We start from the raw sequence: 23,099 nt of genomic DNA on the forward strand, positions 1-23,099 counted from the left end.
CCAAGATCATGGCTCTCAGCCACCCCTGAACCTATTCATCATCACAAACAGGAATAGCAAGCACAGTCTTTTCAGGCTTTTTGTATAGGATTATGGACTCCTGGCTCTTTCTAAAAGCAAACCCGCTTTCCCTCCCAGTCTCGCTCTGGCTTTCCTATTACCATTGACCCTATCAGTCTATCTGAGACTACATCTTCAAGTGCGTGGGCATAAAGGCATCTTCCTACAGGCAGTTACATTTCTTTCAGTAGATTTGTATGAAAATGGAGTTGTAATCATAAAAGTGATACATTAGCACTACTGTCATATTTCAGCAGATTACTCAAAAGTAATTACATAGGCCAAAATGAGTGTGTAATAAACTCTGAATGTTATTATTTCCAGTGTACAGTAAGCTTGATATGAATTTAAAAAGATACCAGTTTAATTATCTACTTAACTCATTACAGTCATAGATTAACATAAACAATTGGTCTGGTGGCAATCTATTCTACTGAAGCATTCAGTGTCATTAAACAAAGGAGATTTCTCAAATGTAAAGGTTTATTAGTGCAGACTTTCTACTGTATCTTGATATTCATCAATAGGGCTAACAGTATTGGATAAACTTAACTCAGTTAATTACTTGTTTTTTCATTCACATAGTGATACTTCCATTACTCTACAGGGAAACTGTGAGAATAATCTCAGTATGCTGAAAGCAGTGAAAATGATTCACAAACTAAGTACAGGTTCTCTAAAAGGTGTTTTTCCTCTCCCGTTCGCTTACTATCACATGATAAGACAGTTATACTATTCTATTCAGGTCAGTCTGAAGAAGGTAAAACAGTGATATTATACAACCATCTTCAAACCACTCAGTTCAAAAGAGATGAAGTTAAAGGAGAGAAAAGCACAAACCTTCAAATAGCAAGTAATTAATTCAGGGACTTCCAGTTTTATGGTTTGCAGAAGAGGAACATTTGGAGTCAGGGACAGCTGAAAAGAGGTTACAGTATACACAGTCTCTCTACATTACGGAGCGTAGGAGTAAAAATATGGAGATTTCTTCTGGGACTGAGGAAAAAGGGCATTAAAACGTAACATGAATTTTAAATACTTGCCATTCTGACTGCTTCCGTAATTCTGCAAGCTGGTGGAGTCGCTTGAGTGCTTTTTCCTGTTTCTTCTCATCTTTCCACGACTTTGAAGCCACATTTCGAGCAAACTCCCTTTGTTTTAAATCTTTCAATCTCTGTATGATAAAGAACAAAAAGAGAAGGGATTAAATATGTATACAGCAGATGCATTTCTTCTTACTCAATTTATTTTATTTTGATGAAGTTAGTATGTAAATGGAGAGTAAATATATACTTAAAATGCTATCATCCTAAAATGAGATTAAAAATGCTATTTTTGCCTAACAAAACCACATGATTGGGCCATCACTATTTAGCAGGTATATACAACATATGAATGATAGCTGTTCAGTTTCTTATGAATACACAAATATTCTGTTGTGTACAAATACATACACAAAACTAGATTCCATTTAATGTGGTCAAAATTTTAATTATTTAATTCAGTCAGTTGGAATTTAATCCGTAGGCATATACTGGAATAAAACTGAGCTCGTGTGTGTAATATATTTTATAGATCTCTGCACTTGCACATGTATGCATGGATATATGTGTGCTTTGGTGTTGATTTTGTAGCTTTTTAAAACTGCATTTTTTTTTTCAAAGGGAAGAACTACTGTCTGAAATATTTGATCAGGAAACTCTTTTATGGTTATTTTCACTATTTTTTTTTTATCTACTCAGACATCTATAAATCAGGTAATTCCTGTTGGAGAGAGCAAAATTCTTTGCCTTCATTACATTTTTTATCACCTGGTTTTGCCCTGCTGACAGTATAAGGAAAAGTGAAGAAGAAGGCGGCATAAACAAAAAGTGTCAAAAACATCCTCTGCAAAAAAAAAAAAAAGTGGTGCCATCTTGCCTTTCAGTTCACTGTGTTCTCTATGTGTTCTCTAGGACTCAGTAGGTCATGTCCAACCTTACAACTTCCTGGTTCAGGTCCATGTTTCCATGCTCCATGGCAAAAATGCCTTCCACCCTTCACCACTTCTCCAGGGCTGTGGTGTGTGGAGAAGGCAGGTTTACAAGCCAGGAGGGAGCTCTGGTGCATTCAGCCAGTTGCCCAAACTGGAAATCCTGAGGACCAGGACTGAGAACTGAACTGCTGCATCCACTTCCCCTTGGTCTGGAGGTGGCCCTCTGCTCTTCTGTGAAATTCAGAGCTATAATATCGACACCGGGAAATGTTAAAATTTCTTGCAAGCTAGACTTGGAGAATGACATTAGTATTACAGTAATTTTTAAATTGCTGCTCAACTGCCAGCATCTGTGTGTACTTGCCTGTCCACCAGCACCTAAAAATCAACATCCTAATCACTGCCATCATCTCACACTGTTGTTTCCCTATAGCACGGCCAAAAGCTCAGCAGGATAAATTGGAGGCTGACACAGCATTGCTGCAGCAAATATTGCTTTCTGCAGCTTAGGTATGTGGAGCAGTCTAGCCACGCACAGATCTCTGCAGAGGCCAGCAGGCATCTGTGTTTGAGAAACAGGGCTGAAGGCAGAGAGTCCTCGATCCATGGGGGTCAAGAGAATGATAAGTGCAGGTGAGAGAACAGCTTTCTGGAGGACGCCTAGATTTTGTCAGTAGAGGAAGACAGAGCAAATAAGTGAAAACCACTGTATGGTTGCTTTACACAATCTAAAGAGACGGCAGCTTCTTTTTCCTCCAGCTGAAATGAAGTCATCCAGTTAGTGGTGATGGCATAATATGACAGAGGCATGGAGGAACCCTTGCTGGAAACAGGCCGTACAGGGTCCATGATTACATTCTGTCAGAGTGCTGGAAAGCTGAAGTGGATATCTCCCACCACTGTCACATCAGCTGTCCTTTAAGTATGGGATTTTTTAAAAAGCCAGATAACATCTGTGAGAGAAAAATAAATAAAAGCTGGAAGAGTAAGAGCAGAAGTTTCTTTTCTGCTCCCAGCCTTCTGGACCGTAAGACATGTGCCTCTGAGCACTGACCTGGAGATGATACGCAGAGCTGGGCTGCCCAAGAGTCAGTTGCTCAGGGAGCTTAAGAGCTGGCTGCCAACCAGCCTTATGTCTCTGCACAGGCAAACTCCATTGGACGTGGAAGAGAAGGCCAGAAGGGCAGTTGATCAGGGAACTGGTGTACCACCAACTAGCAAGAACTGTCCTGCTGGTGCCTGTTGAAAGTTTAGCTGAACTCATCAGAAATATTAACAGTCTATCAAATCTGTATGTTTCTCTGGAAAGTTTCTATCAACACCAACATAAAGTACACTTCACTGAACCGGACTCTCGACAGCTGCAAAGTCCTCTTTGAAGCTCTTCGGCTTCAGTTCTTTGGAAAGAAATGGTTGTTCCTCCACATTTTTAGCTTTTCTCCTGTCCCCTTACACACCCTCCCTCCCTGTTCACTTGCCCCTTCCCAGGCCAGTCATATAAAGCTCCATTCCCTCAACCTCATTCCCTGCAATCTACAGTAAAACTGATGCATATGTAAGACAATGTTACTTCTGGGTCAAGAAAGAAGCTTTTAAAATAATATGTTAAAGCCAAAGCTGTAAAAGAAATCAGAGAATCTTCCCAGAATGAATCCACATTTTCTGTCACCTAAGTAATATTTACAAGGTTGTAGAGATATTTAAGCAGTAAAGATCCTCTCCTCCATAGAAAAACATAGGTAGTCTTGAGTCTTATTAACATCTTCAGTGTGAAGAAAGGGCAAAGAAACATATTTGAGAAATGTCCTTTAGTGCTGCTTGCTATGTTTTAGCTGTCACCGTGAGCTGTTCAGTATCACACATAAAGCATTCATGAGGAAAACCAGAAACAGTTTCTACCTGTCAAGCAAACAAAGAACAATGTGAAAGCTAGTGCTGTGGAGTGCAGGTACTGCAAAGCAATGTCATTTCACTTCTTTGACAGCTAGGATGCTAATCAACAAAGCAAATGGACCAACACTAAGAATAGAAGTTCTAGCAGTATTTTTTGCTCTCTAATGACATACAGCATGTGTCAAGGAAGTAAAGAAAAGAATAAAAAAAAAATGCAGGTAAGCATAGCAGACAACTCATCAACTGGAGATGAAATCCAAGAAAATAAAAGCATCTACAGTCTGAGCAGAGCAAGGGCTCTCCCTGCACATCCTCTCATCAAAACAAAAAAAGCTGCACTGTCAGAGCTCTGGTTAGGCATTGTAAAGAAGTTTGTCAGCTGTCTTGGATAGACCGTGAGACTGCCCACTGAACCTGCAAAGCCATGGTTTTCCTCACTAATAACCCTCCTGACAGGCACACAAATATTTTCTGCAGGTGGTGCACAACAGCATGCAGCTGAGCAGGTACCTGAATGACAACCCTAAGCTCAGCATGTGTGCTTGCAAATTAACATCACTTTACACGGCAATTGCATTTTTCATGTAATTAGGTACTTAACTGGGCATCCAAATAGAGGCGCGTGTAATAAATTATGATTTATTTAATAGCAGTCTTATGCTCTGTCCTTCATCTGCTAAAAATATCGTTGCCACAGAGTTATATTTCATTTTTAGACTCATGGTCTATTCTTTCTCTGGTTTTCATGTACGTGTGCACGTGGATGTTGCCATATCTAAAAGTAACCCATCTCTTTTTTGTAAACACCCACACAGAATATTAAAAGACTACAAAATAATATTCATTGTTATGGAAAGATTTCCTTACATAACCAGGCCTGAGTCATGTTGGCTCCTCTGTCTAAGACCCACTCAAAAACTGCTGAATCTCTTTGTTTCCTCCTGAATTCTGGTATGAATCATCAGGAGATCCAAATGAGTTAATGGAGCTGCATCTTCACTACCTACTTTTGCTAGACATGAAATATCACTGGCCAAATTCCTATAGTTTAGCAATTTCTCCCCATTTTTAATGTGGGGTTGTTTTTGTAAAATTGTCACTTTATTGTGGCCAGTGCTTGCTTTTCACTGATCTACGAGCACCTGTAACATACTCACTGCTGGCTGCATTTGCAGTACCGAGATTACTTTATTTCCAGAGTTATGATCCTGATTTTTATTCCTCCTTGTGCAGGTGAAAGTTTCTCTGGATTACTATTTATCTGATCAAATTTAGATGCCTACAGTTGTTGCTTAGATTTTCTTTGCAACCACTGGAAAGAAATAAGCACTTGTAGGGACCTAATCACCTCTGCTTAAAGCAACTGTCTAAAACAAGTGGGGTGAAGTGAGATGTAAACATATTTCTTTCTTTTCATTGTGACCAGAGGGTATTAAACGTGGCTATTTCAGACATAGACTCCTTAGAGACAGAGCAAATTGGTGCTATTGGTAGATTTTCATTGCTACAGATAACATTCATGTCTACAGGTTGCATAAAAGAGTACCTCGTATTAGCGTACTTCTGGCACATGTAATAGAAAGAAAGTTGAGGAAGACTTCTGGGCTTTTTTCTATAAATCATTGGTGAGAATACAGAGAAGGTTTTCACAATCTGCATTTCCCTGCCAGATTTGCCACCCCTCTTTCTCCCGGGAGTCTCTGGCTTCAGGAACCATTTTTTTCTATATTGCTCTCTCATTCTCTCTCCCAATTTGAGGACCACAAGAACACAGTACTAGGGGACTGCTCTGCTCCTTTTGAGCATTCTGCCAGGGGCCATGTTCATCCCATTTAATAAATCTAACAGGGGTTCTCCATATGACTGTACTTCAAATGTTGGCGCAAATAAGTGTTGCTGCAAGTACACTGAGAAGAAAATCTTCTTATTCACACTAGTGTAACTGCATTGATGTAAATAGAAATCAGCTTTGGGAAAATAATATAATTTTGTATGCGTAAAATCAGAATATGCCAGGTTAGTATAGGTTAAATAATTTTTTCCACTTACATTTAGACTTTGTTTTTCCTCCAGAACATCATTCAAATTGCAACCTCCAAAATATTCATCATTCTGTAATGCATTGTAGCCCCAGGTAAAAAAGTGGTATGCACCTCTGCTTTCTTCAGTCATCATTAGGTATATGTCTCCTGTCATATTTAGAGACCCTTCTCTGAATCTAAGTCCATGAACTAATGTGAGTGTTTGAGTGTCTGATTAGCTTTAAAGATTGTTTTTCACTTTGCTGAAAAGATCCTTAATTAAGTTCTAAACAAATTCACCATAGAAGGGTTAAGTGAGGAAAAAAAGGAATGTGATTTTCAGTACTTGTTCTCTCACCTGTAACCCTAACATTGGAACCAATTACATTATTTGCAAAATGAATTCACACTGCAAACCATCAGATGAGAAAGATAGTTACTAGAGAACTTAATTAGACTTTATGTCTGAAGCTTACAGTATTAGCTCTCTAAGTCAAAAGGAGGAAAGAGCAACAAAGGAATTTGCTTTTACTGTGGTAAATAAAATTCTACAAATAAATTGGAAAGGCTATTACATACAGGAAATAACCATGAAGATATGAAGCTCAAAAACTAGCTGATAAATTTTCATTTGTTTTACCCATCAATAGCTACAGATCACTTTGAATTGTGTGACAGTAATAATTTTTTGGAGTAGCTTGTGTTATAGTCAATCTTGAGAGATTCCATATTGTTAGTGGGAGTGAATGGAAAGTCAGAAAGAAAAAATCCTGGTATGACTGGGTTAGGGAATGAGATGATAGCAGGAGGGGGGAAAAGTCAGTCCTCAGATGTGCCCTGGAGAATCCGTCTATCAGTGAATGAGATGTTGATCACAGAACCAACCAGAAGGATAAGATACAGATGACTGTTCGGAGGGCTTGTTTTCGCATGTCTGTGTAGAAACTCTTGTTGAGTCTGTATAGAAAGATGGTATGATCTAGTGCAACGGGTCTTCATGCCAGAAACCATCAAGACCCGCTAATGTTTACCTGTGTCTTTTCTGTGGGAACTTCTTACTGTTCAACCAAATCTGCAAATATTCCTGCTAATTAAACTGATTTCGTCCATTGCTGGATGAAAGTACCTCCATTTGTACTGCTCATGAGAATCTCCCGAGTAAAGTTAAAATAGATGGGTTTCATGGGGGCATTTCCATATGGGAGAGGACAGAACAAGAACGTTGTGGGAGCAACTCACTGAAGGCCTGAGCTATTTGTGGATCCAACATATGCTCCACTGGCCATCCATGTTTACATCAGTTCCAATGAACTTATTTGTCATATGCTCCAACAAGCTGGCTGCATGCTGTATAATTTGATTAGACATATTCAGTGCCACTTCAGAATACAGTGTAATTTACCTAGTAAACGCAACACATTTGAATGATAAGAAGTTTGGGACAGGGACTGTATCTGCACTGCATGTCCGTTTATTACCTCGCTCATCAGCGTGTTGGGCTCTCTTTCTTAGCCAGAGAAAAACATCATCTCATATATTTTATTTCTTTTTCCTTCTCATTTAAGCAGCTTAAAGAGAAGAAATGGGTATCACAGACCCTGTGCAAGAGTAGCTCCTTTCAAAAGTTTCAGTACTTCTTGTAATCTTATTTTAAAAATACTTAAGCCTTTTCCACATCTTTTTGAAGCCTGTCTCATCACTTTTTTTTTTTCTTTGTTCTAACTGTAGCAGGCAGAACACAAAATCAGCTACATTTTAGGTAAAAGAGTGAGAGTCTGAATTATCCAAGATTTTAACAGGCAAGTCCAAAGCCTGGCCTTATACTTTCTTCATTGTGGTCATCAAACTTTCAGAGTAACAAAATGATAGCAGAATGACCGTACTTAGATTTTTACATAGCACTTTCTATAGACAGATCTCAGGCTTCTCATGAAACAACTATCTTTACCATGATATCATTTTACAAATAAAGAAATGAAGGCAAAGAAAGATGGAGTATCTTGTGAAAAGGGTGGGGCGGAGGCTGAATCAGCACTTAAAGATATATGTTTAATTACCACATCTATTTGTAAGCCCATTGAAACAAGAGGAAAGGTGCCAGACATCTGAATTAAGCCTAAATTTGATTTACCTGTGTAGTCAGTTGATTCTGGATAACTGTGATAGTGCTGAGGGCACAACAATAAAGCATAAAGCATAAACCTATTACACACTATAGTGCTACGTCCACAGGTTCACATAAAAGAAAGTTGAGTCAGCAGACCACTACACAGTGACTTTGAAGAGCTGTACCAGAGAACAAGATCATCACTAAAAAGAGTCATTTTAATATGTACTTGAGATAAATGGAGTGTTGCTTATAGCTACCACTCACTGCACTTTAGATGAAAAGACATGGTCAGGGCAAACAGGGAAAAATAATAAGTGTGTGAAGGATATTAAAGGCACCTATAAGCAGAAGCCTCGTCAAATATCTCAAGGAAGTAGAATATTGCTCTTTCTAATAGGATAAAATAGTTATCCATAAAAAGCATTTTAGGTTGGTGATTTTTTTTTTTGTTCAGTCAAAACCTATTATTCTTTCTTTTGTATTTGCTTATAGTAGACTGATCTTTTCTGGAGTAGAAGAGTTAAAGGTAACCAGGAATCTAACAGCAATACTATAACAAAATGCCTGTTCAAAGTAAAGAAGTTTTAATAAATGATATTTCCTGGCATTTTTTGTCAATAAAAAAAGGCCACAAAGGACTTTTGTAATGACCTGATCAAAACTTTTCAATAACACAAGACAGAGGACATCCAGATTTGCTATGTTTTAACAGATAAATTGATAAAATCAAGTTACTTTGACAATGTCTATTTTACATAAACCACATTAAATGAAATTAATTACATTATCATTCTTTAATACTTTATGGAGTCCTGTATCAGTCATTTTCTCCAGCACTGTCAAGAAGACAGATTTTCTTGTTTATTCTTTGTAAATCCTACCATGGCATTATCTAGATTCTAGCTTGATGCATCTTCCTCTAGTGCTCTGAGACTTATTAAAAATCAACATTAATGATTAGAATCATTTATGGCCATCTCTTTCCTGATACTTAAGTATTGGTCACCTGAACATTCTGATACAAAAATGTTTAGCTGTAGATTGTGTTGTTTAATATCCTTCTAAGCTATTGGTAGAGTGGTACTTCACAACCATCATGAACATCATAGATGTGACTAAATCATCTGGCTTTGCCCCAAGTGTAGAATGGATATCTGTGTTGAATAATCTTTTTTACATCATTGCTAACAGGGAATTCACTTCTGTTTGGAGCAGAAGATTCTTTATATCCTCAATATACTTTCAGAAAACTTCTTATCCTCACCTCTGATGACCACAGATTTTCTTTTTGCCCTTTTTACTTCCTCCATCACTTTTTTCCAATATCTTCACTTCTGATTTATGATCTTTACCACCCATTTTTCCTTTCTCTCCTTTATTATAAATCTAACTCACCAAGAATTAACTTCCCTTCTAAACAAGATTAGCTGTTTAGAACCTATTTGGTCTTTTTCAGTTGTGGGATTTGGGTTCTTAAACCATATGCCAAGTGCTCTTTAAAATTGTCTGGGTCTCTCTCACATCTTTCCATCTGAATTCCTCCTCCCAGTCCATTTGGCAAGCTCATTCACTTTTATGAAACTAGACTCCTTAAAGAAGTGTATGTCACAACTTCTTATTTATACAAATATATGCAAATATTTTATTTGCACTTACTAAACAAAATTGCTTGGCTTTTTAAATTTCCTGTGTGCCTGTGTTGATCATCATAACACTAAAAATGTATATATTAAAGATCAGCTTTTTAGAGACCCATAATGTGGATGAAGTACTTTTGTGATATTCTTGACAAAAGAGAGGCCCATGGAGGCAGCAAATTCAGATGGATAATATGTTAATTTTAATTTTTTCATGCATGGGATTTGATTAGCAGTTTATGTTCCAGCCTGTGGTTTATTTACAGGAGGAGATGAACAGACGTCCAATTTTTTCCCGAGGTAATTCACTCCTGCAATAGCCTGGTTTAGCCTTTAATTATCTAAGATAATCTTCTGAGAACACATCTCAGTAAATTATACTGATAAAAAAGATTATTTGTTTATATATTTTGTTCTTTTATTTAATTCTTTTCCAAATTTGTCCAGCATTATTAATGTTGTCTCCTCTGACTTTAGTGCCCTTTCTTCACTCTAGTTGACTTCTCCATCTCTCTTCCCATTTCAGCAGCATTTCCCTCTGAAATAACAAAAGCAATAAGGTGCTTCCTAAGCAAATTCAGTGTGTCATGGAAAAACATAACCAAACTCTGCAGAGTGAATGATGTCCTAATTTTCCAGTTTATAAAGGCAAAGATATTTTGGCCTATCTAGCTCCCTTCTTATTGCCATGTGCTTAAAATAATATTTATTTGCAATCTTTTATTTATAGTTGGTCCCCTAGAACATACTGCTGTTGCACCCTGCAGTGCCTGAGGCTTTGCTAAGAGAGGGAGCTAAAATCAAGCACAGGGTCAAGATATTGCAGTTCCGCCCACTGGTGCGTAATTTATCAGAGCTGCAGCTCGACACCCTTTAATTGTGATTCTATAATTTAAACTTAAATTAATATTGTTCTAAAAACTGTTTCCTGGAAAGAGGTTGCAAATGAGCATGATACATTTTTATAAGAGCAATCCCAAACTACTTCTCTTATCCCCTTCTATGTAGTAGAGCTATGGGAGGTAACATTTAATGTCCTCCTCTTCCTTCTGACGCATGCTCCAGATTATGTCTGTATGTATTCAGTCTTATATCAAATGATGCTACAAACACATGTCTGGTTTTTCACAGACATGGACACTTTTAATGTTACAAAGCTGATCTATCACTAACTGCTTCTCAAATACTTCATGTCACTTCTCAAATTCTTTGCCTGTCACTTGACACAAAGAACCATTTAAGCGAGCTTCACTCTACTATTCCTTCCCAGCAAAATTTTATTTCTTTAAAATTTGAAGCTGATCTTTTATTTATACCATGGCTTCTTATTCTAGCAATCCATACTTTTCTACACCCCTGAAGTTTAATTATTTCTTGCAAAAAAATGAAGATTGTCTGTTTATGCAGTCAAATATAACAACAATCTTCTTAAAATATGCACCAACACAGATACAATATGGTGATAGTGACTTTATATTCTTTGGACTAGGTGAGTTAAAAAGATACAGTAAATTATTCTGGAGACAAGGAGAAGTAGGGCAACTGGATCATATGTTACCATTTTAATTTCTGAATAAATATTCCACTGTTTTTCCGGGTATTATTGGTTTAGCTTTTAGAAAGACCTTGTGCAAAAGTAAACAAGGAATCATATAAAAGTTTGTGTTCATTTCCTAGAAATACCAGAAAATTGCTATAACAATTATTGTACACTTCTCACTTGCTCTGTCTTCAGATTTGTTCGGCTATGACTTGCTGGTTCACGTGTGTACAGGTCCAATTTATGATTATTTTCAAATTGCACATCAGAATTTTCATTTCCTTTTTTAACCAAGAAAAGACACATTGTGCTGTGCTAAATTTCAAAATAAGAAGGAAATCAGAATCTGACATGGGCTATTTAGAGCCATAATTAAATCAATGAATTGAATGTTTGGTATAGCCCAGGCTAAAATGATATAGAAGTAGTACAGAACTCAGAAAAGATGGTCATTAGGACCTGATGAGAAGACTGAATTTTGCTTTGAACTAAATAACAAGATGAGGTTAATCTGAATATTCTGGGTTCCTTTTAAAAGGTAAAAATTACATTGTGCCTTTATAGGCAATATTTCTGTGTGCAAATATTGGTAATGATATGATTTAATACAGTGTATTGTTTCACACCTAAACGTGATACAACTTTACCCAATAATTTCTCAGCTAACTAGGATTTTATATTCACACAATCAGATCCTTATCTAAGACTGAACATCTAGGATGCTGAATCCCATGGATCCCAAATGGAAAGTGTAAATACAGAGCAATGGAATGTGACTGCACTTGCACTTTTAAGCATCAGTATTTAAGTGTCTGTTTTGAAGGAAGCAGTGCTAAGAATCCATCAACATGCTAAGGGCTAAAAACTATCACAGAAATGCCAACTACAAGCATAAAGCATCCTGCGGGGTTCTTGGAAGTTTCTGTCAATTGCTCTGTACTTACACACTGTTTTAAAGAGCTAGAATTTCTGCTCTGCAAGAAATTTTGACATTCGGGATATCTCTACGTTTTAGTCTTACTGGGAGAAGTAAAATTTTGAAACCTTATTAAAAAATGAAAATTTTAAGTGCTTCTGAGTGACTTGATAGCAATGCATCTAAATAGCAATTAATATAATGCCCCAAAGTTATAATTTTCATCATTTCTTTATCTCAAGAATAATAAATATAATGTGTGCATATGTTACAATTAATATTTTTAAGTATATATTTTACAAGAAATTTTAAAATTTTTTTCTAAAGTAACACTGTTGAGGCAAAGTATTTCACTCTTTATGAACCATTTCAACCTGATTGAAACTAAATGATGTAAACCTTTTGAACGAAAAATGGTTTTGATGTTCTCACACTCCTGCAAAACCATTCTACTTTAAAAACAGAATTTCCTGATAAAAAAGTGTTGAGTTGTCAATTTTGTTTCTTCAGAAAACATTAGATTTTTACTGCCCCATCACCTGTGGTAATATATTTGTTTGGTATTCACATGAATTTCATCTACATTTCTCTAGATATTGCCTTGCAATTATTTCTGAGAAGGTGCTTAAAGAGCCCTCATCTTTTTAATGGCTCCTGGTGGAGCCTAATTATTATGATATTGCAAAAACTGTGTAATGATAATTAGTCTGGGTTACCTCCTTTATTTTTCCCTGGGAGACATGTTAAAAGATGTTAATTAATGCTTTTAACTAAGTAAAGATAATAAATGACTAATCACACTGTTTTTATTGCTGTCTTGGTGACACACAGATATGTTTCTGTTTTGCTTTTAAATATTTGTTTCTGCTATGAATGCTCCTTAAAGACATACAAGGCACATTGTACATTTCCTCAAACACAAAACTAGTTGATTAGCCTGACTTTAAAGCTCCACAGGAATCAATTGTTCAGTTACGCTCTTGCACATTAATTACTGCGTGGAAGGTGCAGATAGTCAAAAAAGAACAGAACTATAATAAGTGCAGATTCTACGCAGACGTGCATGGGTCCAGGTAAACTTTGTGGATGCCAATGAGATTAGAAGAATTATTATTTTTCCAGAGAAGGGAAAGATATGAGCAAGAGAGCACTGTTCAAAAGTTATACAGAAGCAGAGAGAAATGTAATCCTTCTGTGAAGATCTGAGGGTACAACATTTTGCCAGCAAAGCTTATTGCCCAGTATTTCCAAAAAGCTGACTACGGCACAGAATTGCCCCAGGTAAGATGTGTACAGATGTGTTGTAACCTGCACAACTGGTTCCTTAATCTGGGTGAATAGTACCTTATCGTGTAAATAATAACACAAATATGAATTAAGGTACTTGGGAACAGACAGCATTCAAAGACAAGCATAGCATCTGGCAGTGCGTTTTATCTGTTGCCTCACTAATTGAAGCAAGGCTTATAGAGCCTGACCTTAAGATGGCACCACTTAGTCCAGATCTACTGCTTTAACAAAAGAAAAAACCCAAACATGTGCAAGTATGTGGCCTATAAGTAACATCACCTAGTGTTTGCCACTCTTTCTAAGCTGGCACATGCAATATAATGTATGTCTGTGTTCAGTCTCGCCCAGTTCTTGTTAGTTCGTGGTGCATGACCGGCAACATTTTACATAGAAGTTGGTAGAAAACATGCTGTATGTTCTGCTTCTTCTGTCCTTATCACTGGCATTTTAAAAGTGGAAAAGACATCTGAATTCCAACATTTAAAAAACGGACAGTAATGCCCAATATAGTTTATCTTGTGCCTGTATTGTTTAATGAACAACTGCAGTCTGACTGCCCTCAAGGTTAACTGAAAATAGGAATAATAATTTAAATATAAATATTTAGGTTCGCCATAGCTATCACATTTTCTCCAGTAATATCTTATGCACTGCATGTATTAGCATTTCATAACTGAGAACCAAAGAGGAATATGTTGATTTTAATCACTCCTTTTTACACAGTATGAGAAAGAAGTATGACTGGCTCAAAACCTTTTCATTTGAATGGAATGTTTCAGAAAGTCATTTGTTTCAAAATTTATTGAATTTACATCATAATTGCCATGTTAAATCAGTTATAGCAGAATGTTTTAATGAATTTTTTCTTGAGAATTTTTTCCTTATCCATATTTCAAATGGAAGCAATGTCTGAAACACTGGAAAATTATTTGAACCAGAGATGCTGAGTCACAACCAGATTTACCTCACATCTTGTCTAAATATAATTAGATAACAATATGTTTTTTCATGTTCCAGGTGGGGAATTACTGTACAAAATTAAACCCTAAACTGATATTTTGGGCCATAATTTCATATTTTCTGTGGTTTGGTATTATCTTTTTTTTACGAATCTAAACCTTCAGTTTCCTTGCTTATTCAAATAAGCCATCCATTACACTGTATCCACCCTTGCTCCTGCTTGAGAAAATAGTTATAAAACTTTAGTAATTAAAAAGTTTACCTTCTGAGAGAAAGGAAAGACAATAACACAGACATTAATGAGGAGCACTTCCTCTAACTGACATTCTGGTTATTGCTATGTCTTAAATGCCAAAATCTGATAAGACACTTCTGTAATTCCTTATATAATGAAATACTTAAGAAATATCTTACAGTCATTGGACCATCATTAACAACTATGAAATTAGGTGTCCCATGGTTTTTTTTTTCAATTTAAAGAGGGTTAAATTGTTAATTTACATGTTAATTAGCATTCATTCTAAAGAACACCAAATGTAATTCCATAGCATCTAGCATTTAACGATTTAGCTTATCAAGACATTAAATTTAAAAGATGCTCTGCATTACTTGCAAGAAGTTTTTTTTTTTGTGGGCTAATGATGAAAGGGATCTCATTATTTTAAGCAACATGCAATTTAAAAAGGATGAATACTGCCAATTTATTTACTTTATCATGGAGTAATAAGAAAGCAGCAAAGCATTGGCAGGGCAGCAGGTTCAGCAGTGCTTAATGAGGCCCACTGACCTGCACAGATTTGTATTTTTAAAATAGAGGATTGTTTCTGGTGACATTTCTTTGGAATCTGTTGCCTCGAGTCATGCCCAGTCACTGGAGTGGGCTCGGTGGTATTTAATAATGCTGCTTCTGCTGCTCCAGAGTTACTCTGATACATTCACATGCTGCAGTATGCAGTTGAAGCATCTCTGTGTAGCATAGCTATAAATACAAGCCTCCCCTCATAACATTTAAGAAAATATTGCGTGATAGTACAAACTAAGCATTCACTTCAAGATCTTTTCAAACTGGCAAAATAAATGTTCTTAGTACAGTGATGCCACGGAATCATCATATTGTTTATACCCTGCTTTTGCTCATATGCTGAACACTACTCCTTTGCTTAAATGCTGATGTCATCCTGTATTGCTTAATGTTACCTTTATTTACATGAGTTTCTCTGACTTGACACAACCTGATTGTCTCTTTCACTGTATTGCTACTTCAGCATTTCAAAGATGCTGGATTGCAGGTACTTCAAAGCACAGCAGCTGTGATGCAAACATGCTTTAAAAAAGGCAAGATTTCTCTATTTCTAAATAGCAGAAAGAAGCATTCAGGCCAAGAAAATAGAGCATTTTGTTCTTTTTTTATCTGTTGGGGGAAAAGATAGAATTGTATAAGAGCAACAGCATTATATGTCTCAATTCTTTGCTTTTTTTCAGACCCCAGACATTTTTCATGTCGTGTAAGTCCTTTGTAATATTTTAAATACACAAAACAATATTTTGTGCCAGTATAGTATCCGTAGTATTCTTGTTAACAGAATTAACTCTGTGAAATGTGATTTTCATATATCTTGTCAGGGGGATTCACTCGGTTGCTCAGCTCTAAGTGGAATGGCTCAGTCGCTGGCGGCTCTAAGTGTCTGACACTGACATTTTCTTCCTGTGCTCCATCCTGACATTGCTCCTTATTTGAGGATTATTTCTCCAGGTCCCTCCTCTTGTAACTCCTTTTTTTCCCTTTCTTGTACAAACCTTTCATTTTGTCTTCTAATTTCAGAGTGGTACTTCCACGCCTGTTTGTTCTTGCCATTTCTGCCTCTCCCTAGCCACTACACCTATTCCCACAATTACTTCCTAAACCCATTTCTTCTCCTGCTTCTCCCTCATTTCACATCATCTGTTCTTTTGTAGCCAACAGCTTCATTCCCTGCACAAGATGGATTCATTCTTCAAGTATGGTCCATCTTCAGTACTGAGCCAGGGGGCTTTCCTTACAGAAAAAAATATGCAACTTGCAATTAAAGATTTTATTATGGGGGAGATGCATAGAAGTATTTGAGTAGGTTGTCCAAACAGTATTGATTCGTGCCTTATCAATTCTTTATGCTTGACTTTGCAGATAAATACTATGAATTCTTACTGTAATTTACTAAAGTTTGGGATCCAGAAAGAAAATTTCAGCCTAAGCTCTGAAAGCAACAGAAACCTGGATCTTAAAATTCAGAGTGTTTGGAAACCTTAATTAAAAGCACCACAACCAGTCCTGTATCTAAAAATCCAGTAGAAATCATGGGGCAATCTAGTTTGTAATTAAAACTAATTTAGGAACAAATAGGAAGAGTGAAAGGAGTTAATTCACAAGAACAAATTCTGAAAGAATGAGAAGAACTTTTGAAGTCAATTATGGAAAAGGCAGTGTGAGAAAATTAAAACTATTCAGCAAGAAATTATCAAAACCCTGCTCTTCGGGAACAGTTACAGATGAAGTGGAAGTAATTTTTGAACACACACAGCAAAATCAATGTGTGATGAAAAGCTGAGAAAGTGTGAATCTATAACAGAAATTAGAGAATGTAATAAAGGGCACAGGCATAAGCAACAATAAGAAAATCGCTAGCTTCAGAATGGGCAAGGGAACAGTGTGTCTTTAAGGCAAAAACATACTGAAATGATAGGATAGACTATAGAAATGAATTCTTTCATTTACCTTTGGTTTTCACATGAAAGAAAACAAGACTTATGTCGGAAATCTAGAGTATACTGTTTCCAAGGGAAGAGAATGATGTGCTTAAAAAGAAAGAGCAGGGAAAATTGGATTGGTATGTGTATTGCAGAATAACGAACAAAATAACAGTTAAGAAATCCTCAGCATCAAAGCCCCCAAAATTCAAGAGAAAGTAAATATAATGATGAAGCAGGAGTGTCTAACAAAGGGTATACAGGCACAGAAGATCATTGTAAATAATTGTCTAATGGTGATAGTTAAAACATAAACTGGTAACAGATTTACCTAAAGATAAAAATAATTAAATGGATAATTCACTGAAATTAAAGAACAATTCATGGAAAAATCTGAGAAGCTGTAGACATTACTAAAGCATACTTTCAGTATTTTGATTTATGTGTCAGAAGCATCTAATCTGACTAGAGATACTTATGGTGTTTCGAAGATGGAAAAAATAAATAACAAGTAATAACCTTCATCTCTGAAACCCCTGTCATAAAACATCTGAGCATCCCTCATTTTATGCATTTGAATATTATTTTTGTGCTTATAGGCGTACATCTTACAAAGCTCACAACTGTTTTCAGGGCTGGGCCCAATTTTACACCCTATAAATTGCATGCATATAGTATAGCCATTTGTGTATGTGATAGTTGCTTTTCAGAATAGCGATGTATTGACGCCTGAAAATAGGAGGATAATAACTACCACACGCACAAAATTTCATTTATCACTTTAAGTCCACTTATAAGCCAGCTGTTTGAGGGAATTTAACATCATATTCCTGTTTCTCGTGGTCGACTCCTTATCTTTTAACTTTAATACAATTCTGGTTCTGGCTTTCTTTCTAGGGATGTGATGAATGTGAAAATTTTATTAGAAGTATGCATGTATTTCTTAACAAGCATCAAACCAAGGTGATTTTTGTGAGGTTACAGGAGCAAAATGCTGATCGCTGCAGACAGCATTGCTCTCTAACTGAGAGCAAGAAATGCTGAGGTCTTTTGCTGTTTCAGGTTATTTTCTGAGGAGGACAGAGAGAGTGCAGACCTCTTGTGGACATCCTGGCCCTAAAAAAGCAGGCAGTTCTTAACGACCTGTGTCCTGAGGTAGAGAAACAGAAGCAGGGTCGGCAGGGAAGGACATTAGGCTTGCCTATGTGAGGGCACAAGAGCAGCAGTGGATCCAGCTATATATCGAGGTAAAAAAACAGAGACTACACAAGCACACATAGTAGTGGACCTTCATGCTGGTGTAGCCCTTTCTATTCAATTAGTGTGTTCTCTACAGCTAGATAGATGATATTTTGTCCAGAGGAAGGTTTCTTGCTGTTGCTGTATTTCCCTAATGTCCCAGATGCCAAGGTGAAGTCTCTCAGATATTGCCAAACCAGTGTCCTTTCCTCCACATGAAAATTGTTTCGGTAATAGGAAAGGTGTACTTGAGAGCCAAAATATGGGATTTTTCCTCCAATAAGCATCTAAATGTTGGCAAAAAAAGCCCTCAAGATAAATGAACAAAATCTCAGTATTACACTCATTCCTGGAGTTTTCTCTGTGTTCACTTCTCTGTGCATTTTCTAGGTGGTAGAGGCAACGCTGGCTAAAATGTAAGCATGTTTGCCAGCTTTGATGTTTAACAGGAGCTAAATCTCTGCCTGAATTAGAGTTTAAATCCCCAAGCACCATAAAGGCTTAACAGCAAGTGCCCACAGCTGTACGCACTAAATCTGACTTTCCTGCAAAAAATATGCCCAAGTGCTAGCATGCATAGATTTAAATACTAAGACACTGGTACGTGCATGTGAACTACTGCAGACTGAAAGTTCTGTTCACCTACTTGTACAGTACTGTCTGCCTGCTTCTACAATGTTAAAATTTAGATTTTTTTTCATATGAGAGAATGTGATGTATTTAACTGTTTGGCTAAATTTTGATAACAAAACTAGAAGACCTGTTTTGTCATCAGAAACCCCAAGATGGCAATACAGCGTTGCTTTTCTTTGTTGCTTATTTCCATTATTATTATTATTATAATCACAATTATTATATTGCAGTACACGGAACAGATTTGTGATTTTCTCCTTTGCTGACATCTAAAAGCCTTGCTGATTGCTGAGGATTATTTATACAAAAATTGAAAGCTCCAACTACTTTGACATTAAGTGAATGGATGAATGCTGTGCATAACCTGGAGGTATTAAAAGATTCCATTTAATAATGTTAACCAAATAGACATCCCTGCTCAAGTCTGGCTTCCTTTTATAGATGCACATGACTCAACAACCCTGTTAAAAAAAAAAAAATCTATTCTTCCATGTTATTTTCAGTTTAGCATGTAACATAAATCAACATATACTATAGTTTCAGGCAGCAGCCTGTATTGATTATCTACTTACTAATCACTTTTTAATTAATTCACACCAGGACCCTTACACTTTTCAGTGTTCAGATAGTTTTGACAGAGCCAAGGTAATCAGTTCTAATGCGGTTAACTTTTGTTGCAGAGAACATGGCGAGCAATTGATAGCAAGCATCATTCCCCTTGATCCTTGATGAGAGATACTGCAGATTTATCAAATGTGATACTGCCCATGACTGCTGTGTAGGACTTTATAAAGTCATAGATTTCATAGCAAAGAAAAAACACAAAGGAAAAAAGCTGTTGATTTCAAGCACGTTAGCTGGTATGTGCTGTGCCAATGAGACATGTATGCACAGGGCTATATGGTGATGAAAGATTAGGTGCTTCCAGGAAAGTCACCCACGCTCCTGCCCCAGCCTTGTTAAGTATTAGGCTTAACCACAGAAAGCTCGGGTAAAGCTGGGTGGGAGCACAGCCTTCCACTCAAGCAGATTTTCTGAGTTCACTTTAGCCAGACTTGCACTGAAAGAAATTTAATTCCAATAACAGGTAATAGCAATGAAAAATTATTATAGAGTAATGTGTCAGGAAAGACGTTGGCAACATTAATGAAGACCAATGCTGTCAAGACAACCAAAGAAATAAGATCTGCTTAATACTCAGACAACATTCTATAGATCGTATTAGAGCCCTCCAGGGTCTTTATAATGTTAGAAGAAAAATAACATATAGGCAGGGGAAATCTATGATATTCTGTCAAAGTTTTCTTTGTATGCATAGAGGTGTATACATGCACACATACATACACAGTATTTTTATTTATATGAGTATGAATGTATGTAGCATGCAGAGACAGAGTGAGAAAGTCTTTCTGAATATACTGCATTAGAATAACTGAACACAGCACAAAGACCAGTTATGCAAACTAGGCCAGATTGTCATCATAACATTTTGCAGTCCTCTGAGGACAGGGAAGGCAATGCCCGTCATGCCAGCTGCTAGATCCAAGACTCCGTAATTTCTGATTTAACCACTGGTTGAAGTCACAGGTAAGAAAATGGATCACAAAATTAATTTTATAAAACCATAATATTGGGAGATTAGAGTCATCATTCTTTAAATAAGATCTGTTTCCCTGGAAGGGAAACAAAAGACTTATGACAAAGTACTCAGAGGAATATTCTTTTTTCTGCTTATGTGTCTTCTCTGAACAGCATTGCCACTTTAATACAAATTTCTAAACAGTAGCATTTAGATGGGAAATCACATGGGAGGGCTACATTGCATTGTTACCGAGATGTAAAGAGTCCCTCATTTAATTCAGTCTCCATCAGAAGAAAGGTGCTTAGAACGTATCCGTGCAGATGACTAAAGGTACTCTCAAATTTCTGCTGGGAAACAGAAACTATACCTCAGGAGAAAGAAGCTTTTCTGGTGACTACTATCCCTCCCAGAACAAACATGTTGAAACTCCGCTAACTAAAACCACAGGAAACCATAAATTAGCTTGTTTTCTCTGAAGATTACTCTGATATAAGTAAGAATAATAAAGGCTTTTCTGCGACCTACTGTAAAAGTCAGAGAAAAGAGCACATCCACACTATTCCTAGAGGCAAACTAACGCTGTTCCCAGACTTGGCTGAGCAGTCGGGAAGTGAGAGAGGAGAAGAGACTGAATTACCCTGTCACATCAGGAACATAGCTAGCTAATCCTGCACTAACTGAGCTTCTGAACTGCATCAGAAAGGGCAGGATGTACTGCCAGTTGATATTCTGTATGTGTTGTGTATTTCCATGCAGACTCTTAGTTCTCAGAACTGTATCTGGCAGCTTTTAAAGCACTAAATTTACCTACAAATTAGAGAGAGTTTTATTGCTTAAACATTTCCTTTTATAACAGAAAGCTGCCAAAATGCCCCCTGCCCAGCAACCCAATTGTAGATGGTGCATCAAGCAGGCTGTTTTATTTTGCATCAGCTGCTCTTTGCAGGGGGAGCGTGTGAAGAGGGAAGGGCACAAATGGATCCATCTGAGTTCAGATGCATTTCTGATCCATATAAAAAAAAGCTGAAATGTGAAAGAAAATATTTGTGCAGCAAATGGGGATTTATAGGGATTAGAGTCACATGTTTAGGATCTGGAAAGGCATTTGTTTTGTATTATTATAAACATTTTTATGGATTAATTAATGGAATGATCATGTGAGGAGCTGCTTTTGATTTAATACATAGATACATTAGATGAATCTAGCTCTGATTTGGAAGTGATGGGCCAAACCAGTCCCATAATTACCCATGAACAGCTGACTCTGGGCTGCTGGAATTGAGCAGGATGGTTCAGCATGATGGGTGGGCAGACACTAGGCAGTTTTTTAATGCAGTGCCATGATAAATGAACACAGAAAATTCCAGGCTGATTAACATCCTCTATAATACAGCAAAAGACAATAAGATTGCTTGCAGTGGGAGTGAGGAGTTCTATCTTTAGCACTGTTTGTTTTACTCAACATTTATTATTTCTAGTCCTCTGTCAAAAATACTGGCATCTTCTAAATGATTCATATATTTGCAAGGTAGCTCCTGACCCCCATGCACCCAGAAGTGTGATCACCCAGAAGACACTAATACCCCGGCAACCTGAATGCACACAATACATGAGAACTTGAACTGTGTAGTGCATGTAAGTGCTAGTAGAAAAAACAGGGGAAAAACATACATCTGTGGAATCCTGTTACATATTCTTACATCTCAGAGTAACAGATATGATCTGCTCATCAGAGGTTCAGAAATGCTCATTCTGGAGCTTTGCAAACAATTTTCTTCAAATTCTGAAGTGTTTATGTAGTGAATTGCATTTTCTTTTCATAATGCCAACTGAAATACAGGTTTTGCTACAAATTGGAGAAAAACTAGGATGCAGCAAGCAGACAGAGAAGGATAATAGGTATATATGGGTAGAATATACCTACCACATATAGATCTGATAAAGCTGATACAAAACCAATGACAAACAATTAGCGTCTATCGTCTCTTCCCAAGAATCCAATATCTTGTTGTTCAAAAGCAGCCATTATTTTAGATTAATTATATTTTTTATTCAAGGCAAAATGTATTCCACCTTGAGAAACATCATGAGACAGAAACACATGGTTCTTTAAAAAAATAAACTGCTTTTCTGCCCTTGACACAGCATGACCAGCTTGAAGCAGCATGATCACCTGCCTGCTGCATCCAAAAGAGGGACCTGGATATTTAAGAAAGTGATCCTTCCCCCTCCCTCTAGTTTATAAGTAATTCCTCATTTAAATATATCGAGTTCAGTGTGGATATTGGTATTGAGCACCTATCTAAAGCTATAGATGGAGATTTTTCAGTCAGAGAGGCTTAAAAGAAATTGTGGTGAAGATCAAAAATATGAATATTTTACATTTCATTTTAATGAAAAATAGCTTGTTAAAGTTGAAAACATCAAATTATGAATTGTCTTCTGCTTGAGTGAATTTAGAAATCTCCCACAATCAATGGGGAAGGAAGATGGACTGCTGTAACATGCACGGACATTTG

General features: G+C 36.8%; 1 protein-coding gene across 1 annotated transcript in view; it reads right to left on the reverse strand.

Annotated features, from left to right (window-relative positions):
- The window catches only part of ZNF804B (zinc finger protein 804B), a 269,427-nt gene that overhangs the window by 9,079 nt on the left and 237,249 nt on the right, over positions 1 to 23,099 (reverse strand). The window contains exon 3 of the mRNA XM_075419396.1: positions 1,104 to 1,234. Within this exon, the coding sequence (XP_075275511.1) occupies positions 1,104 to 1,234 (131 nt within the window). The remainder of the gene's footprint in view (positions 1 to 1,103; positions 1,235 to 23,099) is intronic.

Source organism: Opisthocomus hoazin, chromosome 4, assembly GCF_030867145.1.
Source record: "Opisthocomus hoazin isolate bOpiHoa1 chromosome 4, bOpiHoa1.hap1, whole genome shotgun sequence".
In the NCBI taxonomy this organism is placed as follows: domain Eukaryota; kingdom Metazoa; phylum Chordata; class Aves; order Opisthocomiformes; family Opisthocomidae; genus Opisthocomus; species Opisthocomus hoazin.